This window comes from Camelina sativa, chromosome 16 (assembly GCF_000633955.1).
Source record: "Camelina sativa cultivar DH55 chromosome 16, Cs, whole genome shotgun sequence".
Classification (NCBI taxonomy): domain Eukaryota; kingdom Viridiplantae; phylum Streptophyta; class Magnoliopsida; order Brassicales; family Brassicaceae; genus Camelina; species Camelina sativa.
This window is the reverse complement of record NC_025700.1, coordinates 23,669,778-23,693,547: the sequence shown is the minus strand read 5'-3', so window position 1 is coordinate 23,693,547 and position 23,770 is coordinate 23,669,778. Positions and strand designations below refer to the sequence as shown.

Sequence of the window (23,770 nt, the reverse complement as noted above, 5' to 3'; positions counted from 1 at the left end):
ATTCATTTGAAAATGACGAAGAGAGCCGCAAAAGAGAATCTAAGTGTCTTAATGACAAACATGTAAGAAGAAATAAACGCTACTAAGTTTCAACTAGAACAAAAAAGTTACTCCCTAACGACGGTGTCCCATATTAAGGATACAATATCCCACATTGAAAATTAAGTAAGATCTTAAATGCTATATATATAATATGAGTCTCTTCTTTCATTGTCAATTGGTTTAATGTTGAAAACGCACAATCTAATATGATATTAGAGTCTAATGATATTAAAAATGATAAGAAACAAAGCGAAATAAAGAAAATACTTAATGCAAAAAATCGTAAAGTAAAATACTTCACACATGTTGTTTTCTATCAAAAATCAAGTAACTTTAAGAAATCAGATCAATCTTTGACATGTATGATAAATTTGGAGCATTTACGTCATAACTTCGGGAAGAAAAGAAACATAAAGAGGATCAAGTGAAGTTAATGCAAGAAAAATCACAAAGTAAAAATTTTCACAATTGCTATTTCCAATTAACAGAAAATTAACTTTAAAAAAATAGATGAATCTCTAACATGTATTGCAGATATGAAACATTTTTGTTTTAACTGCTAAGAGAAAAAATACAAATGGAATTGAAGAAAATACCTAATTCAAGAGAAACATGAGTAAAATTCTTCACACATGTTGTTTCCTATGAACGAACATTTGATTTTAAGAGAACAGATCAATCTGTGACATGTATGCCGACTTTGGAACCTTTGCGTTTTAATTACAAGGAGAAAGAGACAAATAGAAATCACGAGAATAAGTAATGCAAGGAAAACCGAAAAGCGAAGTTCTTCACACATGTTATTTTTTACGCACAATCATTTAATTTTAAAAGAACAAATTAATCTGTAACGTTTACGATAATTTTGGAGCATTTACGACAAATCTGGATCATTTACGATAGATTTGAAGCATTTGTTTCTTAGCTTTTGGCAGAAAAGAGACAAAAAGAGATCAAATGACTTAACACACGAAAAAACCGAAAGATTGATTTTTTTCACACACATTATTTCCTATTGGCAAACAACCGACTTTAACGGAATATCAATCTCTCACATGAAGCAAATTCTGATCTCTTTGTACGTCGTCGCTCATAAAAAAAGTTAAAAGAAAAAATATCCAAACATACAATAAAAACATTATAAACTAAGAATGTTGAGATTATAAGATTTTATTAATTTATAAAATATGAATTTGAAATCAGAAAACTTTGTCGTAAATGTTGTTTCCTATGAACGAACATTTGATTCTAAGAGAACGGATCAATCTCTGACAATGTACGCTGACTTTGGAGCATTTGCGTTTTAATTACGAGGAGAAAGAGACAAATAGAGATAACGAGAATATGTAATGCAAGGAAAACCGGAAAGCGAAGTTCACACGTGTTATCTTTTACGCACAATCATTTAACTTTAAAAGAAAAAATTAATCTGTAACGTTTACGATAATTTTGGAGCATTTACAACAGATTTGGAGCATTTGATTCATAACTTTTGGCAGAAAAGAGACAAAAAGAGATCCAACGACTTAATGCACTAAAAAACCGTAAGATTGAATTTTTTCACACACATTATTTCTTATTGGCAAACAACCGACTTTAACGGAATATCAATCACTGACATGTCCGACATATTAGAAGCAAATTCTGATCTCTTTGGACGTCGCTCATAAAAAAATTTAAAAGAAAATATTCAAACATACAATAAAAACATTATAAACTAAGAATGTTGAGATTATAAGATTTTATTAATTTATAAAATATTAATTGTAAGCACTACAATCTTTTGTTCTACCAGATGACAAAAAAAAAATATTAATTTGAAATCAGAAAACTTTGTTAATTTACAAAAAAAAAATATTTTAATTTAATTATTCTTAACATACAAATTATTTCTCCATTCTAAAACCCACCATTCACCAAATTATTTCTCCTTTTTACTATCTTTTTAACTCAAACAAACAATAAAATTTTATAAACTAATAATGCCCATATTAATAACATTTTTATTCATCGATAAGATAATAATTTCAGAAGCATGAATTCTTTTTGTTAACAATTATAGATTAATGCTTTATTATAAAATTGAATTAACAATTTCTAGAAGCTCATTGTATAGGAACACAGAAATCGTTTCCCTCTTTCCAAAACCGCCCATTGAGCAAATTCTGGCAAAAGAAAACCAACTTATGCGTTACAATTTCTGTATATATATATTTTTTAATAATTCAAATATGCGTTACAATTTGTTGTTTCGTGTAGTAAATATGAGAAATTTTTTTTTTCTAAATAAGAAACCAAACATCTGGATGTTTTCGAGGAAAAAGAGGGAGAAGAAAAGGAAAAACAAGAGAGGTTTCTGTTTAGGCCAAAATTATTTAGTAAGTAATGTGTTTAAAGAAGGAGGACAACCGTGAATGGCATCATTATAGGGGAACTATTTTGGGTGTTTTTAGAGTATAAATATTGTGAAAATAATGTAAAATCAGTAGTTAAGATCTTTTGTTAAAAAGTTAGTTATTGGAAAAACATGTTTAAGATCATAAGATTTAATAATATAATAATTAATTTTTACTGTATATTTGATACATGAATATTGAAATTACAGAGGAGCTAAAACTAGGAAATTTGTTTTGTATCATAAGCTGCAATTGTAACGAGAGGGTGTGTATGTTGTCTCAAGGAAGTATTTGCTTCATCATTATGTCCATGTCCTCATCTTCATAGGCACTTATCACCACTTTGACATTTCATTTCATCTCTGTGGAGAAGTCCCTGAAACATAAAAGGAAACTCTTTCAATATATGTTGTCTCTGTTTGAATCATGTATCAACAGATGATGATATACAGAATAGATTTGGTACTTCAAAGATCTGCAGTTTTTTCAGAAACCTGCAGATTTTCCAAAGACCTACAGTTTTTTCAGAAACTCTCTACTCTCTAGCCTTGATGGTTCACAAATCTGAAAACACACACACAAAACCTTTGCAACATTAACACCATTTCAAACATCGGACATCACCTTCTAGATACAAGTTATCTCTTCTTCTAGCTTCCCTGCTTGAAATGGGACATCGCTCCCGCTTGAAATGAATAAAGCAAGATAGTCCAAAATCAACCAATTAATATCCTTTAATTAAGCACAACACAAAAAGATTGGAAAAAGATTTATAAAATACTTACGGACTGAGATCGGTTGATGAACGTGGACAATACAAAATTCTTTGCCTCCACTGTTCTGTATCGACCAAACGAGATCTTCTCATCCACCAGCGTCTCTCTTAGTCCAGTTGCCATTGAATTTTTAGTGTCATATATACTGACTCCAGTCCATACAAAAGAAACAAAGAGAAAAGGAAATATTTTTTGCAGTACAAAGTGATAGAGATTTGATTTAACAAGGTAGTTGATGAGACAACAAGCTATTCAACTGAGTTTGCAGTCTCTTGGATCGCCATTTGTGCTTCAAGTAGATTGGGGAATCAGCTTTAAAAACTGAAATAGCATTGTGAAACACCTATATCACTGTAAAGTCTATGACTAGGTTCCAGAAAAGAGACTTGTACCTTAGATTGGGGAATCAATTGTTTTGTGCAGTATGGTTCTCTCTCTGATGAAATTGATTCCTTGACACCAACCACTTTTATTTCATGAATCTCCTCTACGATCTGTTGAGAGTCCTCTTCACACATAATCAAGATCTCTCATCTCTATATCATATCACACAAGCAATGTTTTCAAATCAAATCACCATCCATCGATGAAAAGAATCCAGATCAACGATAACCCAGAAAAAAAAAATCAATTCGCCATCGGAAGGAGACGAGTCACGATTACCTGAACCAATTGAGATCCGCCGTCGGTGGAGGTGATGAGTAACAGTTCGAACAGTCGGAGGTCACCAAAAATTAAATCATTCTCCTCCATTTGCAAATGAATTTTGGAACAAATTTCTTCCGATTTTACAAGGAGTTTGTCACGATATCGAACAAAATGAGAAATGAAAAGTTTTCTCGGTTGCAAAATATTGTTTCCAATCAGAGTAGGCCACGTCACACTAGAACTGGGCCGAAAACAGTTCTAGTTTAAGATTAGAAAACATGTTCTAAGTCCACTTTTTCTATATTTTCAGTTTTAAAAATCTTAAGAACACCCAACATGTTTTACCGATATGATGGCCTAAGAGAAGAGTACTGTAACCGTTGCCTTTTAAAGCGGGAACGCGCCGTCTCATACGACAACCTCGTAACACCGAACCGAGTTCAGTCACGTGTCTCTGTTCTAAAGCGTGTGTGATACACTCTACAGTAGTGAGAGTGATAGTGTGAGAGAGAGAATTTGCCAATAAAGGACGGATCAAAAATCCCTATATCCCTATATTAGTAAATTAATAAAAGAGGAGTATAACTTGCATTTTGCCCGAAAATGCCCCTGTCGAAATTTGTCTTAAAACATATTAAGGTTAGAGGTGACTTTTAAACCTATTGAATCGGGTTTAAAATTAAAAATTACCCGACAATTCACAATTGGATATCCGGGTAGGAATTGATAGAAAACTACCCGTTAAGTCTACATTACATTATCTATAAGCTATCATTAAAGAGAGAAACTACAATCTATTCAATTGATTAAAAACGATATTCAAATAAAAATAATTAGACAGATATCAATCTTCTAGGACTATTCCAAAATCTTACCAAACTGCGTTTTTAGTTATGTCTTTCAATCCTAATTCATACTCCGATTTATTTTGAATCCTTAACTGCACCAAGAAAATTGATCATCCTTGTGTAAAATATACTATCAAATTATACCTAATAGAGACTACGTGACGACTTCCTATAAATACTATGATACTTATCGAAACGTAAATCACCATACCTTCTTCACTTTCTCCTTTCTTCTTTCAAACCTTCTCCAATGGCTGTCGAGAACGTCCCTACCACAGATCTGCAGTCCATTAAGCCATTCAGAACAGGATGGAGAATTCATGTCAAAATCATTCATTCTTGGAAGCAAAACACTGTCTATTCCGGAGAACCTATTGAAATGGTTCTAGCGGATATTTCAGTAAGCTTACTGAACTCTTTACTATATTTTACAATTCAAATGCATTGTTATCTATTGTTAGTGTTTTGAAGTTTAATATCTTTCCCTTTGTTAAATAGGGTACCCTGATTCATGCAACTGTTAAGAAACCACAGTTTGGAAAGTTCATAATATAGACATGTAATGGGTAATGGGTAATCATTGATACTTTCACAATGACTATAAACATGTAAAATTGAGGAAATATAAAGAAAATTTATTCATAATATCTAGCAACTTACCAATCCAATTGGTAAGATAAAACGGGTCGCTAAAGCCATGGGTGAAAACTGAATCATCCAATTGATAGCACCATCATCTCCATAGACAAACCCAATTGATTTGACTAATAGGAGCTTCTCTCATTTTACGATTTTTTTGTTTTCTCTTCAAGATTCGGTGGATTGAAGAAGTACTGAACTTGATTTTACCCTCTTTTCTGAAAAATTGATCGTGAGAAGATGGAGATGAAAAGATTGATCGATTCCCAATTGAAGATGAAACGATGGAGATGAAAAAATTGATCGATTCCCAATTGTTTGACAAACATACAACTTTGCAGATAATAAGACAGCTGTTTTAAAAAAAACCTTAATAGAAAGCCCACCGAAAACCACATCATAAATATCAAAAAAAAAATAAACACCGACCCAAATTTGTTGGTGGACCTATTTATAATACAGCCCAATTCAATTACTCACAAAATTGAATACATTTTACACAATCACATTTAAAAGTCATAAAGTAAAAGTAATTATATACACTATGGTGAGCACATTGGCGAATATATTTCGCATGTATACGATGCATAAAAAAAAAATATATATCTATACTATTATGTACAACTTCGTATTAATAAAGGCAAAACGTGTGAAATAATATTTCAGTAATCATGTTTCCACAACGACGTGTTAAGTAAAATATTCTTTCATTCTATTAATCTCAAGAAAGTTTTGTTTAAATTAATTTTTTCTAAAAAAAATATTGCAAATTTGACAAACATAGACAATATAATAAACCGATACTATAACATTTTCTAAATTGTTATAGTCCGTTTTAACAACAATAAAATATTCCTCCGGGTTATAGCGTGGTCGGGTCCTAGTTAAATAAACAAAAACAAAACAAAAAAAGCTGAGAAAGTAAATGGGAAACGACGACTGAGGACTCTTCCTTGTTCGTCTTCTTCCTCTTTCATCGTTCGTTTTTCATGTTTCTGATTTTAAAAGCCTCTGGATTCGGTTTTGGATTCTTGGGTATAAATACCTTTGGTGGGTTGTTGTGATTTTCATAGTGACTTAGGGTTTTGTAATTTAATTCTCTCGATCGGGATGTTTCTCACTTTCTTCTCTTCTCTTTGATTCTTCTTCTTTTTTACTCATCGGGTGAGAAAAGGAAGTCTCTTTCATGTGTTCTCGTGTGTAATCAACTGTTTTATTTTGGCTTACAAGTTCTAGGTAAACCCTAATTTCTTCTTTTAGCCTACTTGATTCATCGGATCTGTGTTCTTTAGCTTTTGTTTTTCTTTCTTTCTGGGGTTTAGGGTTAAGAGGCATGATCTGTAGCTTCGTGTCTGTTAGGACTTTAAAGTTTTAATCTTTTGTTTTTCTGTTTCTGTAATGGCTATGGATTTCTGCTTATTTCTTAAGAGGAATTTAATTTTAGAATCTTTTGGTTTAAGAGTTTATAACCCTAGTTGGTGTATTACTTGCTTTCTTTGTTTTGACTAGCTTGTTTGTCTCAATTTGGGGGTTGTGCATGGTGTAATTGAGCTAAAGCTGTTGTTTATGTTTCAAAGTTTCTTGCTTTCGTTTCACAAGTCAAAGTCTTTCTTGTTCATCTTGAAGCTATTTGTATCTCTGATGACTAGTTCTGTGAAGCTATTGGTATCTCTTTGCTTTAGGGTGAGTAATTGCTTGTGTTATCTTTGGTTTAAAAGATTTTGTGTTTGTGTGTGTCCTTTGCAGTTTGGTTAAAGATTCGTAGCAAGTAAGAAACCAGAGATTGCGAAGATGCTGGAGGGAGCAAAGTTCAACGTGCTGGCTGTTGGGAATCATCAGAACAACGACAACCATTACTATGCTTTTACGCAAGAGTTTTACCAGAAACTTAACGAAGGTTCGAACATGTCCATGGAGAGTATGCAGACGAGTAACGCTGGAGGATCTGTCTCAATGTCTGTGGATAACAGTAGCGTTGGTTCCAGTGATGCTCTCATTGGCCACCCTGGCTTGAAGCCCTTGCGCCATGTCTACTCCCTCTCCGTTGGCCAAAGCGTGTTTCGCCCTGGAAGAGTTACGCATGCGTTGAATGATGACGCCTTGGCTCAAGCACTGATGGATAACAGGTATCCAACTGAAGGGCTGGCTAACTATGAAGAGTGGACGATAGATCTGAGGAGCCTCAACATGGGTCCTGCCTTTGCTCAAGGTGCTTTTGGTAAATTATACAAAGGGACATACAACGGGGAGGATGTAGCCATCAAGATACTTGAGCGGCCGGATAACAGTCTAGAGAAGGCACAGTTCATGGAACAGCAGTTTCAGCAAGAGGTGTCTATGCTTGCTAATTTGAAGCACCCAAACATCGTGAGGTTCATTGGTGCATGTCGCAAGCCAATGGTGTGGTGTATAGTGACTGAATACGCCAAAGGAGGCTCTGTGAGGCAGTTTCTGACTAAGAGACAGAACCGAGCCGTCCCTCTTAAGTTAGCTGTTAAGCAGGCCTTGGATGTTGCTAGGGGTATGGCTTATGTTCATGGACGCAACTTCATACACAGAGATCTCAAGTCCGATAACCTTCTCATCTCAGCTGATAAGTCCATCAAGATTGCAGATTTTGGTGTTGCAAGAATCGAAGTTCAAACTGAAGGAATGACACCAGAAACCGGAACTTACAGATGGATGGCTCCGTAAGTTTCCAAAGGAATTCTTGATCTTTCTACCCTTTTCTTTTTTTATCATTCTTGCCTTCTGCATGTTAACATTATTGTAACATACGTTTCTGTTGATGCAGAGAGATGATACAGCATAGAGCCTACAATCAAAAGGTGGATGTGTATAGTTTTGGGATTGTGCTGTGGGAGTTAATCACAGGACAGCTACCGTTCCAGAACATGACAGCTGTACAGGCAGCGTTTGCGGTTGTAAACCGAGGAGTGCGTCCAACAGTTCCAAATGATTGTCTCCCGGTGCTGAGTGATATCATGACTCGATGTTGGGATGCTAATCCAGAAGTCCGACCATGTTTTGTGGAGGTTGTCAAGCTGCTTGAAGCTGCGGAAACTGAGATAATGACGACGGCAAGAAAAGCCCGTTTCAGATGTTGCATGAGCCAGCCTATGACAATCGACTAAAACAAAACCCACCCCAAGAAAATAACAAAGAGAGAAAGAAGAAGATATAAGTAAGAAAAGTGCCTTTAGATATAAGGTTGTAAGGTTGTAAGGTTGTGTGTCTGTCCTATGTCAGTGTCAGTGTGTGCTTGTGTATCTATAAAAATCTGAATGTATTTTGTTTTCTCATCATAGGAGAAGTAAGTAACCCCCACCACCTCCATTTTAGACTTTACTGATTTTCTAGTTTTTTTCTCTTTATTTTTTTTTTCCGTGTTAATTAAGAAGAAATCAAATGTGGGAACTCTCTGTGTCCCAATAAGTGTTGGCTTTGGCTTATTAGCAGCATTTCATCAGTTCTGTTCGTTGTTAACTTTGTTCACTCAAGTCATCATCCTTCACTATGTGTTCCATGAAACGTAAATGAGCTAAAATCCGATCATAATAAGCTAAAAACCTTCTTAAAGTGGAACTGATTGTGACTTTCTCTCGTTTGCTACTGTAGGGAACTGTACAACTGCGTTATTAAGTTTTTTTTTTTTTTTTTTTTTTTTTTNTGGTTCACGCCCTCTGTTTGTATTACCAAACTGTTGTTTTGGGTTTAACTGCCAGTAAAAATCTGTGGTGCTGAAACTACTCCAGAAGCTATCACGATGCTTGCAACCTGAAACGTTGGAAAACAGATCAGTTTGAATACTTAGGTTGTGTCAGAAAAGAATAATATGGTTGGGGATATAGAAGCATTGATTTGTACCTTGATGGGCCTTGAATAGAACATTGTGCCGCTCAGAGCTATTGCTTTGTTAACTGACTCCGTTGTAGCAAAAGTCACAAAAGCAGTACTGGAGAAGGGAAGTAAAATTTCTTGCTTAAAATAACTTTATGTGACAGTATATTGCAAACAGACAAGAGTTTATGAGGAAGAGAGGATTTTACCCCTTTGGATGCCGAGTTACTGGATCAGTTACTATTGTAACGTTTTCGACAGCTCCACACTTGCTACTAAAGAACATTGATATAGCTTCTTTCTTTGCTGCATAGTGTACCTGATTAGTTCATGGATAAATTACTTAGATGAGTTCCAGATGTTATTTTATATGTAGTGTTAGTGAGTTTCAATATTAGAATGCATTAGAGAGAATTAGATAATTTCTCGATCTTAGAATCATGGATATTAGAAAAAAGATAATGCACAAGAGAGATAAGATGGAACCCTGTAGCATTACGTTGGTAAGATGTATGATTCTTGATTCTGTGACATCTTGCTGATATTGCAACTCGCCTGCACAGGAGAATTTACCAGGTACAACGAGACAGCACGACATTCAGGGAATTAGTTAAGCTGAAGTGACTTACTCTAAGTGGAAGGCAAGAGTTAGCTGTTAATAAACGTAGAGTATCTATACCAGATTGTGGTGAGCGTTGGACTTCTTCAACTTTCTGCTTCTTCAACTGCTTTGATTGATTAATTCGGAGTTCTAGTTGTTGCAGCTTTTCTTTCACGTTCTTTATTTCCTGATGAAAGAAAGAACATGATCATTTGAGATGTAAGGAATCTGAATTAACATGAATAATAGCAATAACGTGTAACTAGATCATATGGCCCTTACTGAAAAAAGCTCTGACTTTGGGGACTGATAGGAGAGCAGGCTTGGCTTTTCAATATCCGGTTCAGCTTCTTTATTTTGGAGAACACTACTAAACTCTCCTGAATTGGCGTTGCTGATGCCATAACGCCTCTTTCTACTGAGGTTGTACGCGGTATGAGGGTCAGAAGATGTGATAGTTACACTCTTCGGTTTCTTAACTCCGTGCCTGTAATCAACTGCAGGAATTTCTCTTTGATATGTCTCGCTATACTGTTCACTATACGCTGCAGGGAATGGTGGTACATGCTGCTGAACCACTTTGTTCTCCTGTGCCTGGATGCCAAACGTAGGCAATCTAGGGGTTTCTGTGTCACGAACACGTTTAGAGCTTGCTCGGCCTAAACGATCCCAAACACTAGCACGAGGCATCGTTTCTTGGTGCGAAGATGCATCGAGGGATCTTGCAGACACAGCTCCTCCTGAGACGTTTTTATGAGTGTGAAAATGTCACTCTGTCAGGTCAAAAGATCATAACTTGTCAAGAAGCAAAATAGTACCTGAAGGAATAGATTGAGAACCAATTTCTCTTTCTGGCAAGTATGGGCGCTTCTGTAGAGTTCTACTCCTTTCATCCATGGACTTCACATATATAAAAGGATCAATTAGGAGATGGAAATTACATATAAAATTGAGAAACCAACTCAGAGCCAAAAATTAACCTTCCAACCTTTTCATATTTAGCAGTATTCCTACCACAAGGTTGTTTAATGGCAACGATGACAGACCGCAGTATTTTTCTAGAGTAACCAGATGAGTTCCAACGATCTTTCTCTTTTGGTCGTGCCCTTCTACAAGGAATATCAATGGGCTCTTCTCGTAACATCTTCATTTTTTTAACTTTTGGTGATACAGGAGCCTCAACGTCTTCAATGGGAGCAGTAAGTGATATCAGCTGTTCCTGCAAAGCCATTCACATTAAAACCGTGACCAAGAAACTGGTGCAGCATTCATACATATGAAAGAAACAGATGTCTAAGTCTCACATTCATCGAATTAGTAGCAACGGTAGCTTTCTGATCACAATCATCATACTTTCTGGAGCTTAAATCTTGTTCTATTAGAGTATCATGAGAGCCAAAGTCAACACCAGTCCTAGGTTCAGAAGCCAAATTTTCTTGTTTATCTAGAGAGAAATACTTCAGAAGAAGCTCCCACAAGCTGAAAAGAAAAACACAGAGTCGAAATCACATCCTAGTCACTAATACCTTTATGTATCAAAAGCCAACCAAAAAAGGGATGCAAAACAGCAAACCAGGCAACAAATCCCCGAGATTTCTCCCCAAGAAATGGGTCCAAATCTTCTCTTGCCTGGCTCTGACTCTTTCCATTACAAACAAGCACTGTAACATACTCCTGAAACAAGCTGATTCATCAGTTAACACGAAAATCATCACTTGATCTTCACACCAAATCAAGCATCATCAACCTGCAATTTCTGCTCCCACGGTTCAAATTTTACAATTTCTACAAGTTGAAACCAGTCCAAACAAAGTGATTACATACACATAAGGCCTATACAGATCCTTGTAACTCAGATAATCCAAAATCCTTATGCAACATAACCTCATACAAGAGCATGATTACGGAATTTACAGAATCAGGAACAACACTCTCATAGATAATTAATTAAATCGAACAATCAAAAAACATAGTCACCAGTACCAAATCCCTTGGGAAAAAATCACAAATAACGAGACAGACGAAGAAGAGAACTGTAAGTAAACAAAGGAATTCGATAAAAACCTAAGAATCGTCTCTAGAACAGGAAGGAAAATGAAATTTAAAGAAAATGACGAACTGAGAAGACGTCGTCGCTGTAATCGTCGGAGAAGCGAGGAAGCATATTGGAGATTATGGTTTTGAGTCGAGAAGCGGACTCCGATTCTCTCGACATCGGGAATGTGAGCGCGCCTACTTCTTCATCCATCATCGTTTCACTGGACTTGTACCTCTCGGCGCCACGATTCTCGGATTTATCACTCGTCGCCGGTGAATATGTGCGGCGGATTCGTCGGGAAACAAGCGAGCGCAGCTTCTGAGAAAACGACAAAAAAATGAACACACAAGTATAGTAGTAGTAGTCTGTTATAAAAGGCCCATCAGCGTCAAGCTACTAATTCCCTCCCTCACTCACACAGTCGCACATTAATTATTTTGCAGTAGGGTTTTTTTTTTTTTTTAATCATGTTTTAATTAAGTAACAAGTTAACAAAAAACAAAAATTACACTGTATAATAGAGTAAGAAATATTTGACTATCGTAAATTTTCCTTTTTGGTAACAAAAGTTTTAAATTAAAAATAAATTACTTGATTGGTTGTCAAATATATTAATTTTACCACTGAAAAAGAAAAGTAATTTTATATTCAATTTTTATACTATTGGCAAGTTCTTCATTTTTACCCATTTCGGACAAAATAAAAAGTTTACGAATTTGTGTTCTACATATGTATGTATATCAGAATATTTTTTCGAATATTTATAGTAAACTATATTAACTACTTTTTAAAAACTTTTTTACGCATTAGATATTAAATTTATATAATATTTAATATAGTGGTTTTTCGTAAAAATGCAAATGCTTAAGGTGTTGTTTTTTCAATTGATTTCACGAATAAAAATAACTGAAAACCAATAAATGAATTAGACTTAATTATGTAAAGCATGTCACTTACCACATTGGTTCAAGGCTTCTTGGTTATCCACTTTAATATCTCTAGTTCGTGTTCGTGTGGAAGTTTCTAAGACTTTGAAGATACGCGACGTGAGCTACTTTATAAGAGAGAAGATATTCCTCATGAAAATACTTTCCATACGCAAGCCATGCTGAAGTGATTCAACACCAAAAATCATGAACTTCAGAGTTTACATTGAGCCATTTTTCAGATAAATCCATGATATTAGGCCATTATGATGTTTCATTAATTTATACATTCAAGGCATAAAGTAATAAGAGTAGACGAAAAGTAATCGAATGGCTGATTTTTACTGAGCTTTAAGTTTAGTGTTACGGTCGATTCAGTTCGGTTACGTCTGTTCAATTTGATTAGACCGGTTCACCGTAGACCAATACCAGAAGACCCGGCCCAAACTATGAAAAATCAAACTGCAAAAACCTTTGATTACCTTTTTAGTCGTCGTTGATCGAACAACACAACAAAAGCATTCATTTTCCGATTTGCTCCCCGATTGTTGAGGGAAAAAATGCCTTTAGGTCAGAGAGAAGGATGGGAGAAGAGCGAATCCAGGTTCTGCGGCGTTGAAACTGATTTCTCCGACGACGTTCCTTCTCTTCTCGCTTTCAATACTGACAATGGCCGTTTCGATTTCGTTCTCGCTCCTTTGGTTTGTAATTGTATCCTCTCTTTGAATCTTTTCTCCAGTCGCGATTCTTGTATTCTCGGACATCAATGGCGTTTTCTTTCTCCTTTCTTTCGTTATCGCGTAGATGGATCCTTCGTATAGGCCTAGTTTCGTGGATGGGAACAGTTCGGATACTCAGGTTCTTCCATTCGCTGGCTCTGATTTGGTTTTGTCACTTTCACGATGGAGGTCTCGTGTAACTGGTATGAATCTTTTGTTTCTTGCGGTGTTCTTTATCCGTAATTTGCGTGTGAGTAAGAACAATTGAGGTTCGAATCTGTGGTTGATTTCATCTTTTTAGGTAAATTTAGTTCGTGGATTGATTTGGATTCGGAATATGAGATCCTGCGGATGGATTCAGAAACCACACTGAAGCAAGAAATAGACTGGGCTAACCATCTCTCTTTACAGGTGTGTGTTTATTATGATTTGACTCTGATGGAGTTTAGATGGTTAGTCGAGTGAAAAAATTGGGTCTTGTTAATGCCTTTTTTTTTTGGGGTGTTTCTGTGATAATGTTGCAGTCATGCCTTCTTCCTACTCCTAAAGGCACTTCATTCGCCAGTTATGCTAGATGTGTGAACCAGATCTTACAGGGCTTTCCTGAAATGGAGGTAACCTTACTTCTTTCTTTTTGATGTTTGTCAAAGCTTTACAAGAAGAACCTCTTCAATCAAAGCTCTAATACTTTCTTTTATTTGTCTTCGTGATTCTTGCTTCAATCTGACTCTGCAATGAAGTTATGGCTTAGGATTCCGCTGATGGATTCTGATACAGAAGATCCGGTAAGATTACTTTTTGTGCCCTTTTAGATTTATAGAGAGATTAAGCAAATGTGTTATACCACTAGCCATTATGATGCTGCATTATAGACAGATGGTATGTCCTTGAGTTTATCACCTGATACACTCTTCTATGTATGCAGAAAGATTCCTGGGAGCTATGGAATTCGTTTCGTCTTCTTTGTGACCATCACAGTAAACTGCATGTTGCTCTTGATGTCCAGTGAGTCCTAAGAAAACCATTGATTCAATGTTTTTTTTCTTTCCTGTACCAGACATAACTCTTCCTTTCTATAGGAGTAAGCTACCATCTGAAAATGCACTAGGGAGATGGTTTGGAGAATCGGTGAAAGCAGCCATAATAAGCACTGAAGTAATAGAAGACAAAGCCATTTTTTTCCCGCATCATTAGGCTCTGAAGTAATCAATCATCTGATTCGTAGAAATGCTTCTAATTCCATTGCCAGTGTTTCACACCAACAACTCAGCGTTATCCTTACTTGTTAAAGAGTCACCGAGACCTAATAACAAGATTTACATTAGATATTCTGTTATGTGTTTCCTTTTCCATGAATTCATAATTATGCAGGTTATAATGTCTGGAAAACCTGTGAGTAATCTACAAACGGATTTTGTTGATATCACTGAGGGTCAGTTTTTTCTATTTCTTGTGGGCACTACTGATGGTCAGCTATGATCCTTTGTGACTGTTTCCTGTAGTAAACTTGTGCATAACTTTTATCATTTTGGCTATCAGATATGCAGACGCACCCCCATAAGCCGTATTTGGACTATCTTAGTACTTTGTTCTGCAATATGGAACCACTTTCTGAACAAGAACGCAGAGGAATTATCAACAGGGATCGTTTGCACAGACCCTTGCAGGTTAGCTCTTCTTCATGTGGTTTAACTTAGTATTGGTAAAAACTAATCTCTGTTTTTAAATATTATTTTTTCGCTCTTTTTTTTTTGTATCCAGCCACTGAAGGATAATTTAGAAGCCCAAATCTATGATATGATTGAGAGAGACTCTGTAAAGTACATCCAAGTATGTTGCCTTTTGCTAGTTTTTAGTCCACAGACATCTTAAGTGTTAATTATGTTATCATGTCTCTTTAACGGAATCTCCCCTTTTTTCTCCCGTGATCAACAGAAGGGACACAGTACCACTATTTATCAGTGTCTGTTTCTTATGTTAGCAATCTTTTTTTTGCTAGTATCAAAGGGCAATTGCTAAAGCTTTAGTGGAAATGGTCCCTAATGAGAAAGCATCTGAGTTAACTACTGTAAGTCACCTGTTATTCGTTTAGGTTTATCACTCACAAAGGGGCATTTCATGGATGAATTACTCTGATAGTATTTAAATTCTTGATTTTAGGTCCTGGTGGTTGTGGGAGCAGGAAGAGGACCCCTTGTGAGGGCATCATTACAGGTGAGTTCTGACGCTGAGCTGAGCATAATGAGAACTTGAAATTCATTTATACATTTTGCGTTTCTTTTTCAGGCAGCTGAAGAAACTGGTCGAAAGTTGAAAGTTTATGCTGTAGAAAAGAATCCTAATGCTGTTGTAACACTCCGTGTGAGTTGTCAGAAACTGAGTCAATGCTGAATCTACTGTGGTTCATTTCTTAAACTAGCAAAAGTTTTAAATTATTCTTATGTCTGTGCTATCTTTTGACAGGATCTGGTTAAGAAGAGGGAATGGGAAGGCACTGTTACCATAATATCTTGTGACATGCGTTTTTGGAGAGCTCCTGAGAAAGCTGATATATTGGTCAGTAATTACAGGTTTTGGTGGCTATCTAAGTATACTCTAATACATTGGAGTCATTATCATTTGAAACCTCTCTCTGTAGGTTAGTGAATTGCTGGGTTCTTTTGGAGATAATGAACTCTCTCCTGAGTGCCTTGATGGAGCCCAAAGGTTTCTGAAGCCTGATGGGATTTCGATACCATTCTCGTATGTATTACTCCCTGAAGAATCCTCTATTCCTACTAAAATATGTCAGAGAGGATTTACATTAGATATTCTGTTATGTGTTTCCTTTTAGGTATACAAGTTTCATACAGCCAATTACAAGTTCAAGACTTTACAATACCGTAAGGTTTCTTCTGATATGTGCTTCTAATTACGCTGCTATAAACTTCATATCAACTTACGTTGTTTGTCATCTACATCGCAGGTTAAGGCTTGGAACCATCTTTCCTACTTTGCAACTGTTTATTCTGTTAACCTGCACAGTGTAGCTAGACTTGCTCCTTCTCAACCTGTGAGTCTCTCGTTTTTCTTGTGTTAGCTAAAAGTGTTGTCATGAACAAAATAAGTTGTCATAGTCAGTCATTACATATTGCTTGTGTTTGAGATGCTCAGGAATATTGTTATTGTTGTTAATAGGTCTTCACATTTACGCATCCAGACTTCTCACGAAAGCCCAACAATGAACGGTACAAAAGGCTGCGCTTTGATCTACCAAGTGACACAGGTTCTGCTTTAGTTCATGGTATGATTTCCTTGTGGTATCATCTCTCTTGCTCTCTGTCTAACAAAAAAACCAAATCTGATATGTGCGGTCATTTAACTTGTGTGACTAGGATTTGCTGGGTATTTTGAAGCTGTCCTCTATGATGATGTGCATCTTAGCATCGAGCCTACAACAGCAACACCAAACCTGTTTGGCTGGTAATATTATCAACGCAGAACCACTTTGCTCTGGTGGAAATTGAAACTTTTAAAGACACTTGACTACGATTTTTCATGTTTGTTATATTGCAGGTCTTCAGTCTTTTTCCCGTTGATGAAGCCTGTTGAAGTTCACCCTAAGTCTCCAATAGAAGCACATTTATGGAGATGTAGGGATACCACAAAGGTAAAGAGTCCAAAAAACAAAAAGAATAAGTCAAACGTAACAACAACATTCACAAATCACATACTTATGTGTGTTGTTTACATTTTGGTGGTGGGCAGGTTTGGTACGAATGGGCCCTGTCTTTTCCTACACTCTCACCGATTCATAACCCAAACGGAAGTTCATACTGGATGAGCCTTTAGGATTCTTATAGAACGAACATAAAGAAGAAGACAAAAGCTTGCGAGTGATATAGAGAAGAACTTGGGGGTGGTATTCATATAATATAGGGTGATATAGAGAAAAGAGTGGTAGTATAGTACGATATATTGATCGAACTTAGGGATTCTTTTAGAGCAGAAAGAAGACAGAAGAGTATGTAGTAGAACAAACCAAAGACTATAGAGTACTTTTTGTTGTATAGCTTCCACGGAGTATATAATACGATCGATACCTTATTAATTTTTTGAAAACGTGTTGTTCGGTCGGCAAGAGAGAATGCACGTGAAATAATAATTAATTGAGACATACATATACTACCATTTATTAAATTTTAGGAATGGAAGGAAAGTGGATTGATACAACTAAACACGTATTGATTCATTTAGTTGAAGGAAACAAAAAAAAAAAACACGTATTGATCTTTGTTGACGCTCTTATTGGTAAATTAAAAGGATCGGACAATGAGAAAAAGTTGGAAAATATAGTTTAACTAATTTGTCTTGCCACTATTTCAACTTCAATAGCGTGATTGTTGGAGATGATTTTTTTTTGTTTTTTTTTGAGAGAGAGATTGATGTTTTTTTTGTTTTATTTTTTTTAACTGTATNCCGTGATTGTTGGAGATGATTTTTCATTTTTTTTTTTGAGAGAGATTGATTGATCAATCTGATGTTTTTTTTTTAAAACTGTATTGTAATGCATGTTTTACTCTTTGCTCTATTGATGAGAGAGTAAAGGAGCAAGATTCAGATCAGTCCCCTTCACCGACCGACGTATGTTGAACAGTAACTATTTAGCCAGCCAAATTTTATTAGCTATTTAATATACAAAAAAAATAATAGCAAAAGCTCAGATTTGTACTTAAAGAAAAGAAGAATTTTATTAATAGCTCAGATTAAGGATTTTATTCAGAGAGAGAAAGAAAAGAAGAAACTTTGCATATCTTAATACTGTTAATAAATTAAGTTATATTCTTTCTGTATTATTCACACACGGAAGATTAAATTGAATATATAAACAAAATATTATAGTTGTACATTTATACCTTTTCTTTATTATTATTTTTTTTTTTGTAACATATAGTATTTCTTTTTAATTATTAACTGAAAATAATTCTTAAAAATCAACAGAGTCCCTTTAAACCCCTCCCTAATCAAAATTAGCCCAAAGGTTTTAAAGTTTAATAAGTTTTTATTTTTCCTCGTTAAGGCAAATTTCCTCGAAGGGGCGCAAGAAAACTTGAGCAGAGAGGCGAAGCATCCTCCTCCCCCATTGTGTGACCTGACCTCTCTCTCCTCTTCACGATATTCGAAGAAGAAGTCTCTCCTTCTCCAACGTATCCTCTCAGATCAGAGAGAAGGATTGGGCAAAAGTATACGATTCTCTAATTCTTAAGTTTATAAAGAAGGATTCTGTGTAGTTTGATTTCCAGAAGTTGTATAGTGTAAACACCGGATATGGCGGTGGAAGAGAATGAGCAAAAAGGAACGGTGGTGGTTGAGAGCGGCGGTGAGAAGAATGATTCCGCCGTTGTAAACTCCGGCGAGAAGAAGAAGAAAGAGACGAAGCGGAAGGGTTGGTTCTCGCGTATTTGGAATGGGATTTTTAGGGTTAGAGGCGACGATTTCGAGAAGAGACTTAAGAACATCTCAAAGGAAGAAGTGACTGTTCGGAATAGAATGAAGCGTAGATCAATTACGAGGAGGAACTTCATTAGAAACCTCATCGCTTTCTCTGTCATCTTTGAGGTTTAGTCTCTCTCTTCATCTTCTTCTTTTTGTGAACAAAGTTTTTGCCTTTCTGTTGTTTTTGCTAATGGATGAAGAAGTTGATGTTTTAGTAAAACAGTTCATGAACAGTTTCACCTTTTTGTTTTGGCCTAACAGATAATTGCAGTGGCTTATGCAATCATAACTACAAGGAATGACGATATGGATTGGAAACTGAGGAGCTTCAGGATCTTGCCTATGTTTGTTTTACCTGCTCTTGCTTCTCTTGCTTATTCGTCATTTGTTGGCTTTTGGAGGATGTGTGAGTCTTTTTTATGGCTCATTTTCATTTGTAATGTTGGCATTTTTTTGGTATTAGGATTTGTGTCTTTATCCATTTCTTTGTGTGTTAAATGATTTGGTTTAGGTGACCGCAGAGATCAACATACCTTGGAAAAGCTTCAAGCAGAGATGCTTGGGAAGATCAATGAGTTAAAAGAGAGGACCAATTATTATATTACTCAGCAACTTATTCAGGTAAAGATGCAAGTCTGTTAATGATAATTTTTTGTGCGACCGAGGGTTAGTATATCGATCTGCGCTTGTTTTGAACTAGGCTAGGACCAATGTCATCTTTCTGTTACTCCTGATTATTTCCATTGTCATGTGTCGACGTGTCTTGCCGTTGTTTGTTGCTTGTATGTTTTACCAAATTCTGATCGCTTTTTCATTGATTATTTCTATAATTTTGTTTTGGGATTAGATTGCTTTTCCATTCCCTACTTTTTATTTCAAGTTATCCTTACACTTTGTTGCATTATGAGATGGCCTTAAATTTAAACTTAGCAAAGAACATGGTATTTTTAATTTGGATTGGTATTTCTTTAGGACACTAGAGCCGTTAGACAAGAGCTATCCTTGTTGGGAGTCTCTCTTTTTTACTCGTTGTCAAGTTTTGCTAGCTTTGTCACTGTCAAATTAGTGGCTGTATGTGTTAGGAAAAGTTTGTTAATTGTACTTTTGGATATAGGGTGGTTAGGAATCTTAATTTTTGAGTGTTACAGTTGAAATTCGTAGTTTCACTTGTGCCGCAAGTTGAGTTAATTGAAAATGATACAAATAATTAACTGACAGGAAGACCTGCACTTGTGAGTTCTGGTATTACTTATTCTACTGGTAGCGTAGAATTGCAATATTTTCAGGAAGTTGACAAGTTAATGAATTTCTGATATATCTCAATATATGCTACTGTGGTTGTATCACTAGTGCGACTAGAACTTGTTTTAATATGAGCTATTTTGTATCCAGAGGTATGACCCTGACCCAGCTGCAAAGGCAGCTGCTGCAACTGTTCTGGCATCCAAGTTGGGTGCTGAGTCAGGCTTAAAAGTATTTGTAGGAGATGAATCCCAACTTGACCCCACCTCAGGCAAGAGAAGTGACATGGATGTCAAACACTCACGAGATCTTAGGAACCGAAGACAACCAAATACACGACACAATAGTGCTGGGACCACTCCAACACATCATTCTGATAATGAGTCTAACCATTCGGGGACAAGCGAAAGAATCACGGGCACAGAGCAAAACCAACAGATGGTGTTTGAGCATTATAATCCTCAGGGATATGCTGCTCATGATGGTAGCTGGATCTCACGCATTGCAGCTCTCCTTGTAGGTGAAGATCCAACACAGTCATATGCACTCATCTGTGGAAACTGCCGTATGCATAACGGTTAGTGAGCCATTATCTGTCTCTTTTGTCTTCTAATACACCAAACTCCCACGTACTGTCTACACAAGATGCAATATTGTAACGAATTTAATTGTACAATGTCTCTCTTTCATTTTCATTATGCAGGACTCGCCCGGAAAGAGGACTTCCAGTACATTACTTACTACTGTCCTCATTGTCGAGCTCTGAACAAGCCGAAACATTCAGAAGAGCATTCACTTAAAGCTCCTGCTGATACACTTCCTACAGTTTCTCCTAAGCCAGTGGAAAATGAAGTGATCAACAGCAGTAGCTCGACTAGCGAACGCGGGAACAGTCCAATCCCTTTGTTAAACACTCCAGATATTGTGGACGTTGTCCCCGAAACAGCTGAGAGCGAGACACCGAACTGACCTGAGAAAGTACCTGTGAGGTAGAAGAAAATGTTCTACAAAGACAAAACGAGGGAGAGAGAGAGAGAGATGGAGTGAGGAAATGTTGATGTTGATATGCTAAAATCTGTAGATGCTTGCAATTTTGATTGTGGAAGGAAGTCTGAACACAGACAAAATGAATAGTTTTTATATACCTTTTTTTATTTGTCTTTTACAATTTGAGACAAAAGNCGATACACTTCCTACAGTTTCTCCTAAGCCAGTGGAAAATGAAGTGATCAATAGCAGTAGCTCGACTAGTGAACGCGGAAACAGTTCAATCCCTTTATTAAACACTCCAGATATTGTGGACGTTGTCCCCGAAACAGCTAAGAGCGAGACACCGAACTGACCTGAGAAAATGTGCTACAAAGAGAAAGCGAGGGAGAGAGAGAGAGAGATGGAGTGAGGAAATGTTGATGTTGATATGCTAAAATCTGTAGATGCTTGCAATTTTGATTGTGGAAGGAAGTCTGAACACAGACAAAATGAATAGTTTTTATATACCTTTTTTTATATGTCTTTTACAATTTGAGACAAAAGGTAATTTGTTGAGTAAATTGGAATGATGCACTTTGTTATAAATTTCAAATAGTCAGAAACTATTAAATTAATAAAAAAATGTGCATAAAATCTAAGAATATATGTACAAACAGAAAAACTTAAAGATGTCTTTATTTGAATGAAGAATGCTTTGAAACGGAAGAGAGAAAAATATTGGCTTCCTCAATTCCTTGGCTTTCTTGGGATTTCCATTTGAACTTTTGCTAAATTTAAAAACGGTAAAAAATATTGTGCAGCTATTTTGCTAAAAGGGAAACTATTAAAACTGACTAATTTACTCTTATGCCTAACGAGCGAATGAAATAAATATGTTCTCATCACAATAATAATGCCCACTGCAAAAGAATCAGACCCAAAAAAAAAAAATGCATATAAAAGTTTGTTAATGACACATCTCAGCGTCTTTCTCCCGCCAAATATTCTCCTCCATCCATATAAAGAATGCATATAAAGTTCCATTTTATCTCTCTCCTTAAACATAAACCCACGAAAACCAAAAAATTTAGTCTTCTTTTCTTAGATTGAAAGAGAGAGGGAGGGAGAGATTTTGGGGTTTAGTTTTTTTGTTTGTTTTCTCCTCCTTTCTCATTAGAAAGTGTTAATCTTTTTTTCTGTAACAAAAAAATATTACTAATTGATATGGGTAATGTGACATCAAACATGGCGGCTAAATTAGCTTTCTTCCCACCACCACCCACATACGACGTGAGCAAAGACGAGGAGACCGGAAAGCTTATGTTCAAAGGTATTACGCCGGAGAAAAGCATGGATGTTCATCAGCTCACCACCAAATCCGGCAACAAAGTCATTGCCACGTTTTGGAAACACCCTTTTGCAAGATTCACTCTTCTTTATTCCCATGGCAATGCCGCTGATCTAGGCCAAATGGTCGATCTCTTCATCGAGCTTCGAGCTCATCTGCGTATCAACATTATGAGGTTTATTATTTATATACAAAACCCCAAAAAAACACTTTTTGTTTTCGTTGATGAACGAACCTGAACCTGAACCCTCTTCATATGTTATCGAAACAGCTATGATTATTCAGGCTATGGAGTTTCAACAGGAAGGGTAAGAGAGATATTTTCATTCAAGATTTCAAACATTTCTCATGAATCGGCTCTTTGTTTAATTAACCTTTGATTGTTCTTTAGCCAACTGAGCTCAATACGTTCCACGATATCGAGGCTGTGTACAATTGCTTGAGGAGCGAGTACGAAATCAAGCAAGAGGAATTGATTCTGTATGGTCAATCCGTTGGAAGCGGACCATCGTTGCATTTAGCATCTCGGTTAAAGAGACTAAGAGGGATTGTTCTTCATAGCGCGATTCTCTCTGGACTTAGAGTTCTGTATCCTGTAAAAGTCACATTCTGGTTCGATATTTACAAAGTAAGCTTGTTTCCCTCTTGTCTCTCTGGTTACTATTAATTAGGCCAGTCTCTCAAACTCTGGAAATTTGCAGAACATTGACAAGATACGCCATGTGACATGCCCTGTTCTTGTCATACATGTAAGTTTACATCATCACTTTTTCTCACTAAGCAAAGAGCGCAAAAGGGAGATCATTAAACTTGGTTTTATGAAACTGCCAGGGAGCAAAAGATGATATTGTGAACATTTCACACGGGAAGCGATTGTATGAACTCGCAAAGGACAAGTATGATCCATTGTGGGTTAAAGGAGGAGGGCATTGCAACTTGGAAACATACCCTGAGTACATCAAGCACATGCGAAAGTTCATGAACGCAATGGAGAAACTCGCTCTCAACAATCCACCAAGCAAAGAACAAAACGATGAGCCAAGCATTAAGGAAACTAAGCAAAATTGGTACTTGAGATTCAAGAAAAGGTAGAGCTGGATTTTGAAGGTAGAAGACACACAATATAGATGATTCCTTCCTTTGCAATTTGCAACAACACACAGTCATTTTCCTCAGACAATGCTAACCAATGCAATCACAGACTAGACGACAAGACAATTGCGAACAAGCTATCATTTTGTAGGACTTAGCCTTGTAAGAACA

General features: G+C 36.2%; 4 protein-coding genes, 1 long non-coding RNA gene and 1 pseudogene across 14 annotated transcripts; 4 read left to right on the top strand and 2 right to left on the bottom strand.

The window, feature by feature from the left end:
• LOC104752075 lies at positions 2,588 to 5,675 on the bottom strand. Of its 7 annotated transcripts, none has more exons than XR_761888.1 (7): positions 5,371 to 5,675; positions 4,922 to 4,990; positions 4,738 to 4,802; positions 3,878 to 4,342; positions 3,224 to 3,750; positions 2,933 to 3,123; positions 2,588 to 2,814 (listed from the first exon to the last, which is right to left on the bottom strand). It is a non-coding gene; the product is annotated as an uncharacterized LOC104752075 (long non-coding RNA). The 7 variants fall into 7 exon arrangements; XR_761889.1 differs by having other exon boundaries at positions 2,956 to 3,123; XR_761886.1 differs by having other exon boundaries at positions 3,063 to 3,123.
• Positions 6,237 to 8,701, top strand: LOC109124575 (serine/threonine-protein kinase HT1-like). Its single transcript, XM_010474140.2, has 3 exons — positions 6,237 to 6,585; positions 7,096 to 8,039; positions 8,144 to 8,701. Exons 2-3 carry the CDS (start codon positions 7,141 to 7,143, stop codon positions 8,481 to 8,483), a joined length of 1,239 nt encoding a protein of 412 aa, XP_010472442.1. The 5' UTR covers positions 6,237 to 6,585; positions 7,096 to 7,140; the 3' UTR covers positions 8,484 to 8,701.
• Positions 8,905 to 12,205, bottom strand: LOC104752073. 3 transcript variants are annotated; one of them, XM_010474139.2, is made up of 11 exons: positions 11,910 to 12,205; positions 11,364 to 11,464; positions 11,095 to 11,269; positions 10,779 to 11,009; positions 10,609 to 10,690; positions 10,073 to 10,530; positions 9,869 to 9,977; positions 9,689 to 9,744; positions 9,399 to 9,508; positions 9,217 to 9,304; positions 8,905 to 9,126 (listed from the first exon to the last, which is right to left on the bottom strand). In XM_010474139.2, the coding sequence occupies exons 1-11, from the start codon at positions 12,039 to 12,041 to the stop codon at positions 9,064 to 9,066; spliced, it is 1,605 nt and encodes a 534-aa protein (XP_010472441.1). In that variant the 5' UTR covers positions 12,042 to 12,205; the 3' UTR covers positions 8,905 to 9,063. The 3 variants fall into 3 exon arrangements, with proteins under 3 accessions (XP_010472441.1, XP_010472439.1, XP_019093940.1); XM_010474137.1 differs by having other exon boundaries at positions 10,779 to 11,003; XM_019238395.1 differs by having other exon boundaries at positions 11,855 to 12,204.
• LOC104752072 lies at positions 13,223 to 17,566 on the top strand (annotated as a pseudogene).
• Positions 18,517 to 21,690, top strand: LOC104752071 (uncharacterized protein At2g24330). Of its 2 annotated transcripts, XM_019237501.1 has the most exons (6): positions 18,517 to 19,071; positions 19,210 to 19,354; positions 19,460 to 19,569; positions 20,341 to 20,767; positions 20,894 to 20,999; positions 21,373 to 21,690. In XM_019237501.1, the coding sequence occupies exons 1-6, from the start codon at positions 18,781 to 18,783 to the stop codon at positions 21,530 to 21,532; spliced, it is 1,239 nt and encodes a 412-aa protein (XP_019093046.1). In that variant the 5' UTR covers positions 18,517 to 18,780; the 3' UTR covers positions 21,533 to 21,690. The 2 variants fall into 2 exon arrangements, with proteins under 2 accessions (XP_019093046.1, XP_010472438.1); XM_010474136.2 differs by lacking the exon at positions 21,373 to 21,690 and having other exon boundaries at positions 20,894 to 21,344.
• LOC104752069 (protein ABHD17C-like) lies at positions 22,405 to 23,706 on the top strand. The gene is made up of 5 exons (XM_019237836.1): positions 22,405 to 22,682; positions 22,779 to 22,815; positions 22,899 to 23,102; positions 23,179 to 23,256; positions 23,339 to 23,706. The coding sequence occupies exons 1-5, from the start codon at positions 22,405 to 22,407 to the stop codon at positions 23,597 to 23,599; spliced, it is 858 nt and encodes a 285-aa protein (XP_019093381.1). The 3' UTR covers positions 23,600 to 23,706.